At 40.3% G+C, this 21,530-nt stretch overlaps 1 protein-coding gene across 1 annotated transcript in view; it reads left to right on the forward strand.

Annotated features, from left to right (window-relative positions):
• Nucleotides 1-21,530, forward strand: part of ankrd13a (ankyrin repeat domain 13A) — a 63,846-nt gene that overhangs the window by 19,172 nt on the left and 23,144 nt on the right. The window contains exons 3-7 of the mRNA XM_059987920.1: nt 3,900-4,024; nt 10,762-10,807; nt 12,864-13,007; nt 15,969-16,158; nt 20,494-20,560. Of these exons, the coding sequence (XP_059843903.1) occupies nt 3,900-4,024; nt 10,762-10,807; nt 12,864-13,007; nt 15,969-16,158; nt 20,494-20,560 (572 nt within the window). The remainder of the gene's footprint in view (nt 1-3,899; nt 4,025-10,761; nt 10,808-12,863; nt 13,008-15,968; nt 16,159-20,493; nt 20,561-21,530) is intronic.

The raw sequence follows: 21,530 nt of genomic DNA on the forward strand, positions 1-21,530 counted from the left end.
ACCCGTCCCCGTGGGCGCGGATGCTCCAAAAGACACGTACTCACAAACCCCCGTAGGCTATCTCCCTTAGCCGGAACGGTGGCTAATTGTGAGCCGGTTCGGATGTGCCAGGAAACGGTGTCTCCGCAAAGTTTTCAGATTGTACAAGATCACCATAATCTTCAAATTTCGAATTACATTTCAAAAGCTAACAAACCACGGGGAGCCGCATCACAGAGATCAAAGAGCCGCATGTGGCTCCGGAGCCGCAGGTTGCTGACCTCTGGCCTAAACAGAGTAGATGTGGGAAAGGATGTTTCCCATGGTGTAAGAGTCTAGGACAGGGGTGGCCAACCTTTTAGATTCCATGCGTCATTTTTTTCACGCACGAGTTCAGATGCACCGTACAACTCTTGTACCCCCATTCAATTCTTGTAAAAATATGTTAATACAGACATATTTAGCATTTTTATATGATATATTGATTTAATATAAAAACAACATAAACATTACTTACCTTAATGAGACTTCTAACAAATATATTTTGTCTTCTTTTGATTTCTTCCTTTTCCTTCATCACATATTCTTTCCGTAACTCAGGCACTAGCTTCAGTTTTCCTTCTATTTCAGTCTGATGTTGTGTTTTATAGTGTCTATTTAAGATCATGTCTTCTATTATGTGAGAAAGTGTTTTCACAAACAATGCACAACGGTTTTCCTGACAGACTTGCTATAAATAAGAACTTATTTTCCCACTGTTCATTGAATTCACGCTTACAATCACTTTCTGCTTTTCTTTTGCTCATTTTCTTTTGCGCTGTGATGGGTAACTGAATGTAAAAACAAAGCTTAATTTTCAAAAAAGTACAAAACTGCAAATGTTCACAAAGGACGAACAAAGCACAACTCCGTAGCGCACGAGTGTCAATTGTAAACTGACTGGCAAAAACCTGCGACACACCGCTGGTGCAGACGTCTGGCGCCTCAGGATCAAATAAGTATCAAACGTGTATTGAACAGCTATGGAATGACTGCAGAACAAAAGTCCTTCTTTCCTAGTTTGACTCATTGAACATTTTTTAAAATTGAAAACATTAATGTGAAAGAAGATGACATTCGCCACAAGATGTGCATGAAATAATAAAATCGCTAAATAAATTGCTAAGTTTTAGATTTATTCTCAGTAAAACCCATTTCTAGCTCTAAGCTACTTGAATTCCCATTATAGATTCTTTCTCTACAAATCAGTTTTTGGTTAATGCTTTTTGCATGAGTAGGCTTACTTTTTTATTATTATCGCTGGGGTGCAATGCGCCACTTTTGGCGAATGCGCCATAGGTTGGCCATCCCTGGTCTAGGACAAGAGGGCACAGCTTCAGAATAGAGGGGCACCCTTTCAAAACAAGGATGTGGAGAAATTTCTCCAGCCAAAGAGTGACGAATTTATGGAATTGGTTGCCACGTGCAGCTGTGGAGGCCAGGTCATTGGGTATATTTAAGGCAGAGATTGATAGGTTCTTGATTGGACATGGCATGAAAGGTTACAGGGAGCAGGACGGGAACTGGGGTTGAGGAGGAGAGAAAAAAAGGGATCAGCTATGATTGAATGGTGGAGCAGACTCAATGGGCCAAATGGCCTAATTCTGCTCCTATGTCTTATGGTCTATATTTGAAAAGGCCTTGGAAGAGTTGTGAACACAAGGATTTTTAAATTCTTTCCATTGGGAAGGACTGAGTGGGGATGGGTGTTGATTAAGTGAAACATGGTAAGGATTAGGGTATCAGTAGTTGTGTCTTCGACATTAAAACTTTTTAAATTCTCACAGGACTCAACAGGCTGGATGCAGAAAGGATGTTTTCCCTGGCTGAGGAATCTAGAGCCTGAGGTCATAGTGTCAGAAAACTGCAGGCAATTAAGAATGAGATGAGAAGTTTCATCACTGAGGGTCCTGAATGATTGGAATTCTCTAACCTAACCCTAAGCATTTAATTACCCATACTTAATTGCCCTTGAGAAGTTGTTGAGTTGCCTTCTTGAACCACTGCAGTCGTTGAAGTGTGGGTACAGGTGCAATGCTGGTGTTGAAAGAGTTTCAGAATTTTGATCCAGCAATGGCAAAATAGTTCCAAATCAGCTTGGTGTGTGGCTTGGAGAGCATCTTCCAGATAGTGATGCTCCCCTCTCCTTTGGCTGCCCTTGTCCATCTTGCTGGTAGACATCATGGGATTTGTCTTGGTGAGTTGCCGCCAGGAATCCTGTAGGTAATGCAATCTGTTATTGCTATGCCATGGTGGTTGAGAAAATGAATGGTTGTGGGTGAAGTGCCTATCAAATGGGCTGCTTTGTACTGTACAGTGTCGCATTTCCTGAGTGTTGTTAAAGCTGTATTCATCCACTCCATTACCCTCCTGTCTTGAGGCTTGTGGATGGTGGACGGGCTTTGGGGAATTAGGAGATGAGTCACTCACTGCAGAATTCCTAGCCTCTGACCTACTCTTGTAGTCACATAGGTAAATACATAGGTGACACAGTAGCACGGTGGTCAGCATAACACTTTACTGTATCAGCGACTGCTTCGTGATATGAGGGATTGTGCTTGTTGCTAAACATTGTGCAATCATCAGAATACTTCTGACCTTACAGCTGAATGAAGGTTATTATTTATGTGTTGAGATGCAGTGTGGAACCATTCCTTTGAGGCATGCCACCCAGCAATGCTGACCTAATAGTAGGACAGATTACAACACCAATCAACCTCCAAACCTGAGCACCCAGTTTCCTTCCACAGTTTTCCATGTAGTATCGAGAAACTGTTAAAAAAAAGTTTGATACAGCAAAGACTAAAGGCTCTGACAACAATTCGGCAGTGGAATTGAAGGCTTGTGTTCTGTAACGCCACGCTCTTGGTGAAGGAAACCCATGTAATCATGGGGAGAATGTACAAGCTGCTTAAAGACAATGGTGGGAATTGAACCCAGGTTGCTGGTGCTGCACAGCATTGGGTTAACCACTACACTACTGTGTCGCCCTGATGAGGCATCTGAAGAAAGTTGTGCCTGGGTCACTACCCTGCAGAAATGTCCTGTGGCTGAGATGATTGACCTCCATCCATCTTCCTTTGAGCTGGATATGATTCCGTCCTGCAGAGGTTTTTCCTTCTGATTTCCATTGGCCAGGGCTCCTTGATGTCATACTTCATTAAAAGCTGCCTCAATGTCAAGGGCAATTGCTCTCTCTTCACCTCTGGAGTTCAGCTCTTCTGATCATATTTGGACCAGGACTGTCTGAGCCAGGATCAAAATGACTTCACATTATCAATTAGCCATTCTCTTACTTTGCTGATGATAAAGGTGAGGCTGATGGGGAGATGATTGGCTGGGTTGCATTTGTGGGACAATTGGTCAATTTCCACATTGTCGAGAAACTATCATTGTTGTAGCCGACTGAAACAGCTTGGCCAACCAAGAGCATACCAAGTTGTGGAGCACAAGTCTTCAGTCCTATCGCCAAATTGTTGTCAGAGCCCTTAGTCTTTGCTGTATCTAATGTTTTTTGCTATTTCCCGATACTACGTGGAGTAAATTGAATTGGCTCAAGATTGTCATCTATCATGCTGAGGATTCACTCTACACTTCTGGGGAAAACTCTTACAAATATTTTGATTTTGTCCTTTGCATTGATGTGCAATGGGGATTTTTGTGGAGATGTCTTCACCAGTCCGTTGTTTAATTGTGCACAACTGCACACTTCATGCACAGCTGACTGTTGTATATTTGATAATTTTCCTGCAAAGTGCCCATTAACGATGTAAAATAAATCCGCTTTGCTGTTGTTGGTACATTAAAAGTTAACAGGTAACTCAACTAGGTAAGTGCACTACTAATTGTTAATTCCAGCTGTAATGTTTTATTCCCTTCAGTTCTGCAAGAGGCAGTCAGCACTGGAGATCCTGAGTTGCTGCAGAAAATTCTTCAGTATCGGGACTATAATAGAATAAACTCTCATCTAAACGGAGTTCCAGAACTGCTTAACAAAATACAAAAGGTAACAACTGCTCTAACACCAGACCATATTCGCAGTAGTATATATGGGCTATTCAGTTCAAAAATCTCATTTACATAATGACATTTTATTTGCAAAAGGTAACATTTGCTCTAATACAGAATATATTATCAGTAGTATATATGGGCCATTCAGTTCAAGAATTTAATTTACATAATCACCCTTTCCTCAGAATCAAATTCTAAGTATAAATCTGCGTGTAACCTTTTTCCTGTGTGTATACTGTGCAGTTCTAAGCTAGCACTGGATAATTTTCAACTTAATTCAAACCCATATTGCTCTACTTTCTGGCAAACCAGAAAGCTGGCCAAACCATTCTTAACAGTATTAATTCTTGCATTCTGACTTTCTATTTGCATAAATGGCCAATCTCTCATTTTCATCAACTATGTTTATCAGTGTCTTGGTTCCCATCTTGACTGCATTGGGATTTGCTGTAGGTAACTTGGTGTGTAATAAACATCTGTTTAATTCAAAGTTCAAAGAAAATTTATTATCAAAGTACATGTATATCACTATATATGAAGATTCATTTTCTTGTGGATATTACATCTGAAATCTTCACCTGATGATATTCCCAACAAGAGTTTATTGATTGTAATCAGGAACAACGGGCAACTGCAGGATGATGTAATTGATCTAGCTCTGGAGATTTTTCTGATTTGTGAGACTCTGCTCTAGTTTGAACCTTTGGAGAAATTGCTTCATGATTTAATTTTAGAAACAACGTTATTTATTTACTATTCTTTGTGTTTTTTTTCTTGTTTCTTATTTTCAATTTGGAGAAGTTAAACTATCTGCAGTTTAAAGATCATCCAACTATCTTTCTATAATTCACTCTGCAATCTTCAGATATTTTAAAAAGAGGGATTTCACCAATAAAGCAACTTTCCTTTTTAATATTACATTGCAAGAGAATGCTAGGTTAGTATTGTGGGTTTGAATGAAGAGCATATGCCATAATTAAGTAATTTATATAGCTGATTCATGTTGGAAAATGAAATTTAATTCTCTAACATCAGAGTCAATGCAAAATCTTAGGCTTAAACTACATTATAGGGCTGGTGCAGTGGAATCATTTTTGCCTAGAAATTCATCCCTGACTGGAGGCACTTAACAAAACAGTGACATCAACATGTTGAACTCAATAACAGATTTTTATTAAAATATCATCTTTTTGACAGAAGTGTGTGTAGGGGAACACTTTGGTTCCAGTGATCATAACACCAATAGTTTCAACTTGATCATGGATAAAGATAGATCTGGACCTTGGGTTGAGGTTCTAAACCGGAAAAAAGGCCAAATTTGAAGAAATGAGAAAGGATCTAACAAGCGTGGATTGGGACAGGTTTTTCTCTGGCAAGGATGTCAATAGACAATAGACAATAGGTGCAGAAGTAGACCATTCGGCCCTTCGAGCCTGCACCGCCATTTTGAGATCATGGCTGATCAACTACTATCAATATCCGGTTCCTGCCTTGTCCCCATATCCCTTGATTTCCCTATCTATAAGATACTTATCTAGCTCCTTCTTGAAAGCATCCAGAGAATTGGCCTCCACTACCTTCCGAGGCAGTGCATAAGTGGGAGGCCTTCTTAAGGAGAAATTTTGAGAGTGCAGAGTTTGTATGTTCCTGTCAGAATTAAAGGCAAAGTGAATAAGGACAAGGAACCTTGGTTCTCAAGGGATATTGGAACTCTGATAAAGAAGAAGAGAGTGATGTATGACATGTATAGGAAACAGGGAGCAAATAAGGTACTTGAGTATAAAAAGTGCAAAAAAATACTTAAGAAAGAAATCAGGAGGGCTAAAAGAAGACATGAGGTAGCTTTGGCAGTCAAGGTGAAGGGTAATCCAAAGAGCTTCTACAGATATATTAAGAGCAAAAGGATACCAAGGGATAAAATTGGTCTTCTTGAAGATCAGAGTGGTCGGCTATGTATGGAAGCAAAAGAAATGGGGGAGATATTAAATGGATATTTTGCGTCTGTATTTACTAAGGAAACTAGCATGGAGTCAATGGAAATAAGGCAAAGAAGTAGTGAAGTCATGGAACCTATGCAGATTGAAGAGGAGGAGGTGCTTGCTATCTTGAGGCAAATCAGAGTAGATAAATCCCCAGGACCTGACAGGGTATTCCCACAGACCTTGAAGGAGACTAGTGTTGAAATTGCAGGGGGCCTGGCAGGTATATTTAAAATGTTGGTATCTACAGGTGAGGTGCCAGAGGATTGGAGGATAGCTCATGTTGTTCCGTTGTTTAAAAAAGGCTCTAAAAGTAATCCAGGAAATTATAGGCCAGTAAGTTTGACGTCGGTAGAAGGTAAATTATTGGAAGGAGTACGAAGAGATAGGATCTACAAGTATTTAGATAGACAGGGACTCATTAGGGAGAGTCAACATGGCTTTGTGCATGGTAGGTCATGTTTAGCCAATCTATTAGAGTTTTTTGAGGAGGTTACAAGGAAAGTGGATGAAGGGAAGGCAGTGGATGTTGTCTACATGGACTTTAGTAAGGCCTTTGACAAGGTCCCACATGGGAGGTTCGTTGGTAAGATTCAGTCACTAGGTATACATGGTGAGGTAGTAAATTGAATTAGGCATTGGCTCAATGGGAGAAGTCAGAGAGTGGTAGTGGAGGATTGCTTCTCTGAGTGGAGTTCTGTGACTAGTGGTGTGCTACAGGGATCAGTGCTGGGTCCATTGTTATTTGTCATCTATATTAATGATCTGGATGACAATGTGATAAATTGGATCAGCAAATTTGCTGATGATACAAAGATTGGAGGTGTAGTGGACAGTGAGGAAGGTTCTCAAAGCTTGCAGAGGGATCTGCACCAGCTGGAAAAATGGAATGAAAAATGGCAGATGGAATTTAATACAGACAAGTGTGAGGTATTGGACTTTGGAAGGAAAAACCAAGGTAGAACATACAAGGTAAATGGTAGGGCACTGAGAAGTGCAGTAGAACAGAGGGATCCAGGAATACAGGTACAAAATTCCCTAAAAGTGGCATCACAGGTAGATAGGGTAGTAAAGAGCGCTTTTGGTACATTGGCCTTTATAAATCATAGTATTGAGTATAAGAGTTGGAATGTTATGGTGAGGTTGTATAAGGCATTGGTGAGGTTGAATTTGGAGTACTGTGTGCAGTTTTGGTCACTGAATTACAGGAAGGTTATTAATAATGTTGAAAGAGTGCAGAGAAGGTTTAGAAGGATGTTGCCGGGACTTGAGAAACTGAGTTACAGAGAAAGGTTGAATAGGTTAGGACTTTATTCCCTGGAGCGTAGAAGAATGAGGGGTGATTAGATAGAGGTATATAAAATTATGATGGGTATAGATAGAGTGAATGCAAGCAGGCTTTTTCCACTGACGCTAGGGGAGAAAAAAACCAGAGAACATGGTTTAAGGGTGAAGGGGGAAAAGTTTAAAGGAAATATTAGGGGAGCTTCTTCACACAGAGAGTGGTGGGAGTGTGGAATGAGCTGCCAGATGAAGTGATAAATGCAGGCTCACTTTTAACATTTAAGAATAACTTGGACAGGTACATGGATGAGAGGTGTATGGAGGGATATGGGCCATGTGCAGGTCAGTGGGACTTGGCAGAAAAATGGTTCGGCACAGCCAAGAAGGGCCAAAACGCCTGTTTCTGTGCTGTAATGTTCTGTGGTTCTATGGAAAGCAAAATTTGCTGTAAAAATATCACACATCCATGTAACTAACATGATAACATATCAAGCAATAGTAAATCTTGCTGTGTTGTCTAGAAGACACTTCACCAGTCACCAGGCTTCTTCAGTTCTGAGCCGGGGTAGAGGTGTTCGGACTGCACTGTAAGTAGTTGATAGGTGTGTCGTAGCCCCTTTATTCAGGGATGGGTTTTCCAGTTTTCCGCCTATCAGACACTTTCAATGCAGTTCTCACACCTCGACTCCAGTGTCTCCACAACAGTTCACACCTCCATTCATGCAAAGATAAGACTAATGCCCCTCTCATTGCCTCTACAACCCTCATCTGATTGCAGTATCTTTAAACAACTCACAGAGATTATAAACCGGAAAACTACTCACAGTGCATCAGAATTGAAGAAGCCTCGGGTGAGTAGTTGAAAAGTCTTCGGAGAACACAGCAAGTCCAGCTGCCTTGATTTACTACTGCTTCATACACGATGACTGAGAACCTTCATAGGCATAACAACACTTGAACACTACCAACTAGATATTAATTTCTAGACAAGCATAATTTTAATAAAATATCAAACACTACAGCACGTTACAGGTCCCTTGGCTTTCTATAATGTGCCTACCTTTTAACCTACTTGAAGAGTTTTATGCTATTAAAATACCTTTGACTTGAAACATTGAAGTTCAAAAGATCAAAGGTAAATTTATTATCAAAAACATATATGTCACCAAATACAACCCTGAGATTCATTTTCTTGTGAGCAATCACAGTAAATACAAGAAATGCAATAGAAATCAGTGTCTGCAGGAAAATGAATCTCTGGGTTGTTTATAGTAATATATAGGTACTTTGACAATAAAATTTACTTTCAGCTTTGAAAGACTAGGACAGATATCAACTAATGTTCAGAAAAAGTCTTTCTCTCCACAGTCAATTCCTAGTTACTGATTGCATCCAGCTTTTTTATATTTTTGGTTCAAACTTGTGTGAGGAAGATTTTATTGGCCAGATTTTTTTCCCAATTCTCTCCCCTTTTGAAAAAGACCAATCTAATTATATTTTAACTTTCCTTGTTCAATAGAAATGATGGAAGATTCTATGTTGGTAAATACCCTTTGCACCTCAAAACAAATCTACCTTTTTGTTACACACACAAAATGCTGGAGAAACTCAGCAGGTCAGGCAGCAACTATGGAAAAGAGTGAACTGTCAATATTTTGAGCCGAGACCAGTCTTCAGGACATATTCTGTTAGTTCCCTTAATAATATATTACTGATTACTTTTTAAATCAAACTGTACTTTTTAATTAAAGAATATTACAGTAAGTTGTAAATATATAGAGCCAATTTAAAAAATATTCACCCCCTTGGAAGTTTTCATGTTTTATTATTTTACAACATTGAATCACAATGGATTTAATTTGGCTTTTTGAACACTGATCAATAGAAAAGGGTTCTTTCGTGTCAAAGTGAAAACATATCTGCAAAGTGATATAAATTAATTACTAATATCAACCAAAATAATTGATTGCTTAAGTATTCACCCTCTCGAAGATGACAGCAAATCATCACTGGTGCAGCCAATTGGTTTTAGAAGTCATGTAATTAGTTAAATGGAGATCAGCTGTGTGCAGTCGAGGTGTTTCAATTGATTGGAGTAAATTACCTGGAACTGGAAGGTCCAACTGCTGATGAGTCAATATCCTGGAAAAACAACACCATGAAGACAAATGAGCACGCCAAACAACTTCATGAAAAGGTTATTGAAAAGCACAAGTCAGGAGGCGGTTACAAGAAAATTTCCAAGTCATTGAATATCCATCCTTTGGAGTACAGTTAAGTTAATCATCAAGAAAATAGAAAGAATATGGCACAGCTGTAAATCTGCCTAGAGCAGGCTATCCTCAAAAACTGAGTGACCGTGCAAGTAGGAGACTAGTGAGGGAGGCCACCAAGAGACTTATGACAACTCTGGAGGAGTTACAAGCTTCACTGGCTGAGATGGGAGAGACTGCGCATACAACAACTGTTGCCCGGTTACTTCACCAGTCGCAGCTTTATGGGAGAGTGGCAAAGAAAAAGCCACTGTTATAAAAAAAACTCACATGAAATCTTGGCTAGAGTTTGCCAGAAGGCATGTGGGAGACTCTGAAGTTAGCTGAAAGAAGGTTCTGTGGTCTGATAAAACCAAAATTGAGCTTTTTGGCCAACAGACTAAATGCTATGTTTGGCATAAGCCACACACCATTCCTACCGTGGTGGTGGTTGCATCATGCTGTGGGATGCTTAACTGCAGCAGGCCCCTGGAGGGCTTATGAAGGTAGGAGGTAAAATACAGAGAATCCTGGAGAAAAACCTGATGCAGTCTGCAAGACAGCTGCAACTTGGGAGAAGATTTGTTTTCCAGCAAGACAGTGATCCCAAGCATAAAGCCAAAGCTACACAGGAATGGATTAAAAACAACAAAGATAATGTCCTAGAGTTCGGACCTCAATCCAATTGAGAGTTTGTGGCTGGACTTGAAAAGACCTGTTCACTCACAATCCCATGAAATCTGACAGAGCCTGAGCAGTTTTGCAAAGAAGAATGGGGGGAAATTGCATTGTCCAGATGTGCAAAGATGATGGAGACCTATCCACACAGGCTCAAGGCTGTAATTGCTGCCAAAGGTGACTTGCGGGGGGGGGGGGTGGGGGGGTGAGTAATTCTGCAATCAATTATTTTGTGTTTAATAATTGTTATAAATTTAGACCAATTTATAGAAAATTGTATTCACTTTGACACTAAAGTGTCCTTTCTGTTGATCAGTGTCAAAAAAGTCAAATTAAATCCACTATAATTCAATGCTGTAAAACAATAAAACATGAAAACTTTCGGGGGAGGGTGTGAATATTTTTTATAGGTACTGTAGCAGCTAATTTAGGCCTTTTGCAGGTCTGACTCAGTGCTGAGGAGTTGTTTGTGCTATTTTGGGTTTAAGTGCTGCATTCTATTTGATGTTCTGAACCTATTTTTTAATTTTTTTTTCCAGACTTCTGATTTCTATGTGGAGATGAAGTGGGAGTTTACCAGCTGGAGTAAGTGATTCTTGCTTTCAGATTAACTAATTTTCTGAATGTCTACAGTGGCAATGATATTATCTGCATGGCTTTTGTTATATCTTGGGGGTGATTTACTCCCAAATAGAGCTGTCCTGGTAATGAGATACCAAGAGGCAGGTAAGAACTAACCACAATTCACAGCTCCTACCATGGGCTATAAATCTGGATTCTTACCTAGCTCAGATTGTGGAAATATTACAGATGTCCAGGACATTTCACCTACCTATTGTGTAACTTCCAAACTGACATGCATTGGCTCTTTCCTGCAATCACGTGGATTTTTACCCAACAATGTTTCTATTGTCTAGAAATTCAATTGCATGATGATTCTTTTTCCAGCATCATCCAATTAAAATACTTTGTTTTCTGGAGTGAAATACAAATGCATGTTTTTTGTATCACTCAACAATTCAACCATTTCCTGTCATGAGCTCCCCTCATAATCCCACACGACGTTTGGAGCATTGCAGGGGAAATCAGAACATGTCCTGAGATATCGTTGGGTATTCCAGAAGTAAATGCTGGTGCTGAACTGGGAGGTCTGCACACTAGGTCAAATATATGCCACTATCCCTCTGTTGAATCCTCTCCAATGTCAGCACATCCTTTCTTAGATAAGGGGCCCAAAACTGCTCACAATACTCCGAGTGAGGCCTCACCAATGCCTTATAAAGCCTTAACATTTCATCCTTGTTTTTATACTCTAGTCCTCTTGAAATGAATGCTAACATTATTTTTGCCTTCCTCACCACAGACTCAACCTGCAAATTAACCTTTAGGGGATCCTGTACAAGGACTTCCAAATCCCTTTGCAGCTCAGATATTTTAATTTTGTCTCCATAGTTCACACTTTTATTTCTTCTGCCAAAGTCCATGATCATACACTTCCCAACACTGTATTCCATCTGCCACTGCTTTGCCCATTCTCCTAATCTGTCCAAGTCCTTCTGTAGCCTAAGTGCTTCCTCAGCACTACCTGCCCCTCCGCCTATCTTCATATCATCGGCAAACTTGGGCACAAAGCCATCAATTCCGTCATCCATTTCATCAACATATAGCGTAAAAGAATTGGTCCCAACACAGAGCCTGTGGAATACCATTCATTACCGCAGCCAACCAGAAAAGGCTCCCTTTATTCCAACTCTTTTGCCTCCTGCCAATCAGCCACTGCTCTATTCATGCTAGTATCTTTTCTGTAACACCATTGTTTCTTAACTCTTTAAGCAACCTCGTGTGGCACCTTGTCAAAGGCCTACTGAAAAACCAAATGCACAACATCTACCTACTCTCTTTTGTCTATCCTTCTTGGTATTTCTTCAAAGAATTCCAACAGATTATTAGGTGAGATTTTCCCTTCAGGAAACCATGCTGACTTTGGCCTATTTTATCATGTCCTTCCAACTACCCTGAAACCATATCCTTAACAAACAACTCTGACATCTTCCCGACCACGGAGGTCAGTGGTTAACTGGCCTATAATTTCCTTTCTTCTGCCTCTCTCCCTTATTGATGAGTGGAGTGACATTTGCAATTTTCCTGTCCTCCAGAACCATTCCAGAATCTATTGATTCTTGAAAGATCAGTACTAATGCCTTCACAATCTCCTAAACATCCTCGTTCAGAACCCTGTGGTGTAGAACATCTGGTCAAGGTGATTTATCTACCTTCAGACCTTTCAGTTTCCCAAGCACCTTCTCCCTTGTAATGGTAACTTCACTCACTTCTGCCCCCTAACACTCTCGAACTTCTGGCATGCTACTAGCGTCATCCACAGTGAAGACTGATGCAAGTATTTATGCTTTTGGTGAAATGCAATTGTATTTTAAACTTGTATGATGAAGCTTTATGTATAGGAACAAACACTAAATTTCAAACAATATTTGTACACGAAAGACAGAATTTCAGTATGGGCATCTGTATTCAAAGGTACAGAAGTAAAAAGTATTTTTTCTTCTCACTTCCTGCAACAAATTAAGGCTTAAAATATATATTTTTTTCCTCTGCACATTTCCTTGATTTTTCTCTTTCCCAGTACCTCTAGTGTCCAAGATGTGCCCAAGTGATGTATACCGTATATGGAAGAGCGGTGCCAACCTACGAGTCGATACTACCTTACTGAACTTTGAGAATATGAAATGGGAAAGGGGCCATCGCAGCTACATTTTTAAGGGCAAAGGTAAATATGGAACTTCAAATTTGGGTAACTATGTTTTGTTAGTTTTATTTTCATCTTCCTCAGTTTATAGTAGTCTTGTTGGTGGTCATATTGTAACCCAAGCAATTCATTAAGCACAGTTTACCTAAGAATACAGTGGATTCCGATTAATTGGGGCAGCCACTGATTTAGGGACAACTCTTAAAGAACAAAAAACAAATTGAGAAAATAGCTGGGATTCCCTTCATTTCTTTAGAACTCTATGCCACTTATTTGGGGCAGGAGACTGTTGCCAATCAGTGTCAGTTGCTTGCACTTTTGTGTCTGTTCGACATTACACCGTGCTCAGAGTGAGCGGTTTTTAAATAGCTTCAGTTCCATGCGCTTATGTTCAAAAAGCAAGTAATGTTTTTTGTCACTGAGTTGGCAAGAAATAAGCAGTAAGACAATTCCGAACTGTTTTGCTCACTGTGGTTTCAAGCGTGCAGGCTTGGAAATACCATAAATGACCAGAAGTAAAAATGAAATGATTTTTCTACTTCAACAATTTAGGAACTACTAAGAATTTGAAGCCATTGACCATCATCTTAGATTTAGAGGATTCAGTCATCGAAAGCATTGTATGAAAGCAGTCTATTATCTGCACTAGGTACCCATGCTGATTTTGTTCAATGCGTCCACTGGATGAATTCCTCCATCACTAACTATTAGGAACTAATACACAGTCTTATCGTACTGTAGTACTTTTGGTAGTGCTCTAATTTGTTCTGTATTTCATTTAAAAACAGAATTTGTTACTTTGTTTTATTTTATACTTTTTCAACCATTTCCATGAAATTTCCATTAATTGGGGGAGCCTCTTAATTCGGCCAAAATATACTGGTCCCAATGTATAGCAATTAACCGGGATCCAATGTATATGAGAACATGGAAAATAATCTAGACGTAACAAGACTACCACAAAGGAATAGTCAGAACCAGCACGTGACATGAAATTTGTTAACTTCGCAGCAAGCAGTTCAATGCTATACATAATCTAGTAGAGAGAGAGAAAAAAAAGATAATACAGAAATAAACAAGTAGATCAATTACTTATATTGAATAGATTATTTTAAAAATGTGCAAAAACAGAAATACTTTATATTAAAAAAAGTGAGGTAGTGTCCAAAGCTTCAAAGTCCATTTAGGAATCGGATGGCAGATGGGAAGAAGCTGTTCCTGAATCACTGAGTGTGTCCCTTTAGGCTTCTGTATCTCCTGCCTGATGGTAACAGTGAGAAAAGGACATGCTCTGGGTGCTGGACATCCTTAACAATGGACGCTGCCTTTCTGAGACACCGCTCCCTAAAGGTGTCCTGGATACTTTGTAGGCTAGTATCCAAGATGGAGCTGACTAGATTTACAACCTTCTGCAGCTTCTTTTGGCCCTGTGCAGTAGCCCCTCCATACCAGACAGTGTTGCAGCCTGTCAGAATGCTCTCCACGGTGTAACTATAGACATTTTTGAGCGTGTTTGTTGACATGCCAAATTGCTTCAAACTCCTAATAAAGTATAAAGTTCCCAGGAACTTGAAGCTGCTCACTCTCTCTACTTCTGATCCCTGTATGAGGATTGGTACGTGGTCCTTCGTCTTGCCCGTCCTGAAGTCCACAATCAGTCCTGTTGTCTTACTGACATTGAGTGCCAGGTTGTTGCTGTGGCACCATTCCACTAGTTAGCATATCTCACTCCTGTACACCCTCTCGACATCACCTGAGATTCTACCAACAATGGTTGTATCGTCAGCAAATTTGTAAATGGTGTTTGAGCTATGCCTAGCCACACAATCATGTATATACAGACAGTAGAGTAGTGAGCTAAGCACACACCTGAGGTGCACCAGTGTTGATCGTCAGCAAAGAGGATATATAGCCTAGTGAAATTCTGAGTCATATAAATCAGAAAGGCTCAAAGTTACATCTTGTTCTGATCCTCATTAAGGGTGTTACATTTGTTTTCTTCCCTCTTCCCTCTTTGCTCTTTGGCTAACAGAATTTTGCGAAGGAAAGTGCTAAGACAGGATTTGCACACTGAAGCCTATATTTGATTTTTAATGGAAAATATGCAAAGATATACATTCAGTGGCCACTTTATTAGGTACTTACTGTATATAAAAAAAAAAGGTGGCCACAGAACTAGACTCCATGTGGTTTTTGCCTGCTGTTGCCCATCCACTTCAAAGTTTGATGTGTTGTGCATTCAGAGATAATCTTCTACACACCACTTGTGTAATGCATAGTTATTTGAGTTACTGTCTCCTTCCTGTCAGTTTAAACCAGCTTGAAGGGTTCACCTTGAACCCTTCTCATTAGGAAAGCATTTTTGCCCACAGAGCTGGCACTCACTGGCTGTTTTTTGTTCATTGCACAATTTTCTGTAAACTTTAGAGATTACTGTGCATGAAAATCCCAGGAGCTCAACAGTTTCTGAGATACTCAAATCGCCCCATCTGGCACCAACAATCAATCCATGATCAAAGTCACGTAGATCATATTTCTTCCCCATTCCGTGTTTGATCTGAACAACAACTGTTATGTGTTTATGCACTGAGTTGCCACCACATGATTGGCTGATTAGGTTTTCGCATTAACGAGCTGGTTTACCTAATAAAGTGGCCACTGAATCTATGCGGAGTAATAACTAGCTTGGCCATGTGAACTCTCATTGGCAAAACCACCTGTATGTATTGTCTATAATCCCAGATTAGAGTGGTAATTTATTACAGTTTGACAGCTCACCCTTTTGAATCTGGATTATATCAGTCATCAAATGTCGTGGTGAGAAGATCAATGCAGAGAAAATTTTTATCTAGCGAAACAAAAAGGAATTGAAATTCCAAATCTTCATGAACTATTTTGTCTAATTATGTAGACTATTTTTAATTTGCAATGATCTGTCAGTAATTTTCTTTAAGGTTGTTATAATTTTCTTTCTGGTGACAGCTGACAGGGCCGAGTTTATAGAAGTGGACCACGACAACCAAGTCGTGGACCTGGAACACTTTGAACTCTCACAAGAACAACAAGGTCTCACATTGTCGTCCGTAAGGCCAACAGCAGATCAAGTTGCAAGCCGTCTTACTTCCCCCATTGTTTCCACATACCTTGATACAAAAAACATATCCTTTGAAAGGTAATGTTAGCCTTGCACCATACCTGAGGTTCAGTGTACTGGTGTGTCAGGGGAATCTTAAGTATAAACAATCAAAGATCTGAACACAAGAAAATCTGCAGATGCTGGAAATCCACGCAACACTCACAAAATACTGGAGGAACTCAGCAGGTCAGGCAGCATCTATGGAAGGGAGTAAATGGTCAACATTTCAGGCCAAGATTTTTCTCCAGTCCCAAAGAAGGGTCTCAGCCTGAAATATTGACTGTTCACTCTTTTCCATAGATGTTGCCTGACCTGCAGAGTTTCTCCAGCATTTTGTGAGTGTTGAATCAAATACCTGATTTTGTTAATAGTTTATGCAATCAAATGCAAACCAATTGCAAGGAAATTTCTTCAAAGTCCCAAGTAAATTTTATTATCAAAGTGCATATACGTCACAGTATACAAGCCTGAAATTTATTTTCTTGTGGGCATACTCAGCAAATCTTATAGAATAGTAACTATAACAGGAATTTATGAATAAAGTAGTCAAATACTTTATATTCAGTAATTAATAAATAAGAGGAATTTCTTTGGCTAGAGGATGGTGGTGGCTGTGGAGGCCAAGTCATTGGGTATATTTAAAGTGGAGTTTGATAGGTTCGCGATTAGTAAGGTCATCAAAGGTTACAGGGAGAAGGTAGGACAATGTGGTTGAGAGGGATAATAAATCAGCTATGATGGGCAAATGGCCTAATTCTGCTCTTAAGATTTATGGTCTTAAGTTAATAAAGACCATGTTGTGTAATTAATTTGATTACAAAGTAACCTTTTCATTATGGAAGTTGTGTAGATGTCCCTATCATGTGGACTCGGTGCAGGCTAGAAAAAAGACTAAAATAATCTAATAATAAATAAAATAATGAAATAAAATGATAAAATAAGATGAATTTGTATATTTGGTCTTGCATGGTAAAGTTACATATGGACAAAAAAGGAAAGAATAAGCAGCAAGCAACATTTTTTTGGAGGCCTTGGTTAAAAAGGGATGAACAATAATGGGGTAGAAATGGCTGTGTACTTGTCTGAGCAGAGCAAACATTCTGGCTGAAATGTTCTTGTGATTGATACGTTAGGCTATTTTATTCATAGATGCAGTTCTCGCAAAAGTAGTATTGGACCATGAAAGAGATGACCCAGTTAAACCTTCCTATTTGAGTGGCCTGTCGATACAAACTTCCCCTCTCTGCTTTCTATAGGGATCGCTCTCTGTGTGACTCACTTGTCCCTCCTGGCACTTACCCCACAAGAGTGACAAATGCCACACTTGTCTTTTCAACTCCTCCCTCATCATCATTCAGGGGTCCAAACAGTCCTTCCAGGAGAGGCAACACTTTACCTGTTAGGGTCATCTGTTATATCCAGTGCTCCAGGTGTGGTCTCTATATCAGTGATACCCAATGCAGATTGAAGGATCATTTTGTCGAACATCTTAGCCCTGTTTGCACCCAGAGGCAGGATCTCCTGGTGGCTACCCATTTCATTTTGACTTCCCACCCATTCCAAACTGGTATCTCTGTCTGTGTAAACACGAGGAAATCTGCAGATGCTGGAAATTCAAGCAACACACACAAAATGCTGGTGGAACACAGCAGGCCAGGCAGCATCTATAGGGAGAAGCACTGTGAACATTTTGGGCTGAGACCCTTCGTCAAGACTAACTGAAAGGGAAGGTAGTAAGAGATTTGAAAGTAGGAGGGGTAGGGGAAAATGCGAAATGATAGGAAAGGACGGGAGTGGGTGGGGTAAACCTGAGAGCCAGAAAGGTGATTGGCAAAAGGGATACAGAGCTGGAGAAGGGAAAGGATCATGGGACGGGAGGCCTAGGGAGAAAAAAAGGGGGAGGGGGGAGCACCAGAGGGAGATGGAGAACAGGCAGAGTGATGGGCAGAGAGGAAAAAAAAGAGGAGGGGGGAGAAAACTAAATATATCAGTGATGGGGTAAGAAGGGGAGGAGGGGCATTAACAGAAACTAGAGAAGTCAATGTTCATGCCATCAGGTTGGAGGCTACCCAGTCGGTATATAAGATGTTGTTCCTCCAATCTGAGTGTGGCTTCATCTTGACAGTAGAGGAGGCCATGGATAGACATATCAGAATGGGAATGGGACGTGGAATTAAAATGTGTGGCCACTGGGAGATCCTGCTTTCTCTGGCGGACAGAGTGTAGGTGTTCAGCAAAATGGTCTCCCAGTCTGCGTCGGGTCTCACCAATATGTAAAAGGTCACAACGGGAGCACCGGACGCAGTATACCACACCAGCCGACTCACAGGTGAAGTGTCGCCTCACCTGGAAGGACTGTCTGGGGCCCTGAATGGTGGTGAGGGAGGAAATGTAAGGGCAGGTATAGCACTTGTTCTGCTTGCAAGGATAAGTGCCAGGAGGGAGATCGTTGGGAAGGGATGGGGGGGAATGAATGAACAAGGGAGTCACGTAGGGAGCGATCCCTGCGGAAAGCAGAAAGTGGGGGGAGGGAAAGATGTGCTCGGTAGTGGGATCCCGTTGAAGGTGGCGGAAGTTATGGAGAATTATACGTTGGACCTGGAGGCTGGTGGGGTGGTAGGTGAGGACAAGGGGAACCCTATCCCAAGTGGGGTGGTGGGCGGATGAGTTGAGGGCAGATATGCAGGAAATGGGAGAGATGTGTTTAAGAGCAAAGTTGATGGTGGAAGAAGGGAAGCCCCTTTGTTTAAAAAAGGAAGACATCTCCTTTGTGTGTCTGTGGTTTCTTCTACTGCTATGATGAGGCCAAACTCAGGTTAGAGGAACAAGACCTCGTATTCTGTCTGGGTAGCTTCCAACCTGATAGCATGAACATTAATTTCTCCAACTTCAGATGATTTCTTCCCCTTCCCTCCTTCATCCTTTCATCCCCCCCCTGCTTTTTATTCCGGCTGCTTTTTTCCAGTCCTGAGGAACAGTCTTGGCCCAAAATGGCAACTGTTTATTCCCCTCCATAGATGCTACCTGATTTGCTGTGTTCCTTCACACATTCTAGTGCTTTCAATCTCTCTCCTCATTTCTTCTCATTTTCTCTCTTTTTAATCACACTTTTACTCTTGCACTCCCTCTTTGTTTCATGATCCTCTCGAAGGTGTTAGAACTCCAGGTCAGTCTGACAAGCATTTGCGAGATGTTGAAGTAATGAATCAATTGGGAATGGTCCTGAAACATAGAGTACATGGTAAAATGTTTATTTTTAGAAATCATGTGCATTCAGTCATGTGATAGCTTTAAGATAAGTAATGTGATGGTTTAAAGAGGCCCCTTGTTCAAAAGTGCTGGGGTTTTCATCACGGGTATAGACACCCCACCAGTGAACACATCTCTACAGTACACAGTCGTATCATCCATCATCAGGGACCCCCACCACCCAGGTCATGCTTTCTTCTCACTGCTGCCATCAGGAAGGTGGTACAGGAGCCTCAGGTCCCACACCACCAGATTCGGGAATAGTTATTGCTCCTCAACTATCGGGCTCCTGAACCAGGTGAGGATAAAGTCACTCAATTTCTCTTGCCTCATCACTGAACTGTTCCCACAACCTATGCACTCAATTCGAGGACTCTTTATTTCAGGTTCACAATATTTATTGCTTATTTATTATTATTCATTCTTTTCTTTTGTATTTGCACAGTTTGTTGTCATTTGCACACTGGTTGTCTAGCCTGTTGGGTGTGGTCTTTCATTAATTTTATTGTGTTCTTGTGTTTACTGTGAATGCCCACAAGAAAATGAATTTCAGGATTGACATGTACTTTGATAATAAATTTACTTTGAACTTTTGATGTGATATTGATTGAGATTTTGGTTGAGGAGCCTGGAAGGAAGAGAAACAGAAATAAACCTGAATTTCAGGAAATGTTAGCTAACATCTATGTGCTTTGACTTTGGAACTCTAACTTGTAACCCCCTCCAATTTTATTTGACAATAAGACTGAAGCTTGTGGTAATATAATGCCATACAGTCTGTTACAGTTTCCCTGAAATGTGAACATGTTGGACTGTTCCTATTTTATATCCAGGTTGCTGGTTGAAACTAGATATTTTAATGAGCGTCATTCAGAAGTGGAATTCTAAATGTTCTTAAATATAATTTATTTAACATTCATTTTCCACTTTTAAGAGAAGTTTGGATATGTACATGGATGGGAGGGGTAGGAGGGTTATAACCTAGATGCAGGTTGATGGGACTAGGTTGAATTATAGCTTGGCACAGAAGGGCTTATTTCTGTGCTTTAGTGCTCTATGACTCTATTTGATGTGTTTATTTGTGGGGGATGTGATGTAATTAATTCTCTGCTTACCCACCAGGAATAAATCTGGATTCTGGGGCTGGCGGACAGACAAGACTGATGTTATTCAAGAGTATGAGGCCAAGGTATTATAAATTCTGCAAATAACTCGATTCATTATTTTCTTTCTTTTTAATATTCCTGTCAGAAACATGCAGTTGAAAACTTTTGAGGGGACTTTTCACAACAGCTGTCATCTCCTCATAGTTCTCTGAAAATTTTGATTTGGGGAGATCATTTCATGATTGTAGTATAGTTCCTATCTTAAAGACGGGTTGAAACTTAATGTCTCAAATCAGGAAAAAAAAATTACATGTCATTGAATAAAATTCTGAATCAGAATTAGGTTTACTATCACCAGCATATGTTGTGAAATTTGTTAACTTTGCGACAGCAGTAGAATGCAATACATAGTAATAAAGAAAAAAATTGAATTACAGTAAGTGCATATGTATATATATGATATTTTAAATAAATAGTGCAAAAACAGAAATAAAAAGTAGGTTGGTGGTGTTCATGGGTTCAATGTCCTTTTGGAAATCTGATGGCAGTGGGGAAGAAGCTGTTCCTGAATCATTGAGTGTGTGCCTTCAGGCTTCTGTACCTCCTCCCTGATGGTAGCAATAAGAAGAGGGCATGGCCTGCGTGATGGGGGTCCTTTTGAGGCATTGTTCTTTGAAGATGTCCTGGATAGCCCCTTCCATGCCGGACAAAATGCTCTCCGCGGGATATCTGTAGAAATGCTGCAGCGTCTTAGGTGACAAACCATATCTCCTCAAACTCCTGATGAAATATAGCCACTGTCTTGCCTCTTTACAGCTGCATTGATATGCTGGGACCAGGTTAGATCCTCAGAGATATTGACACCCAGGAACTTGAAATTGCTCCTTCTCTGTACCTCTGCTCCCTCTATGAGGACAATTGCCTCTGCATAATTAACTTTTTTCTGATGGGAATGAGGTTCAGAGAAATGAGAGGTAGGGATAAATGTATTGGTAGTTTACCTAGATCAGGGGTTCCCAACCCGTTTTATGCCATGGGCCTCAACAATTAACT

Source organism: Hypanus sabinus, chromosome 13, assembly GCF_030144855.1.
Source record: "Hypanus sabinus isolate sHypSab1 chromosome 13, sHypSab1.hap1, whole genome shotgun sequence".
Classification (NCBI taxonomy): Eukaryota; Metazoa; Chordata; class Chondrichthyes; order Myliobatiformes; family Dasyatidae; genus Hypanus; species Hypanus sabinus.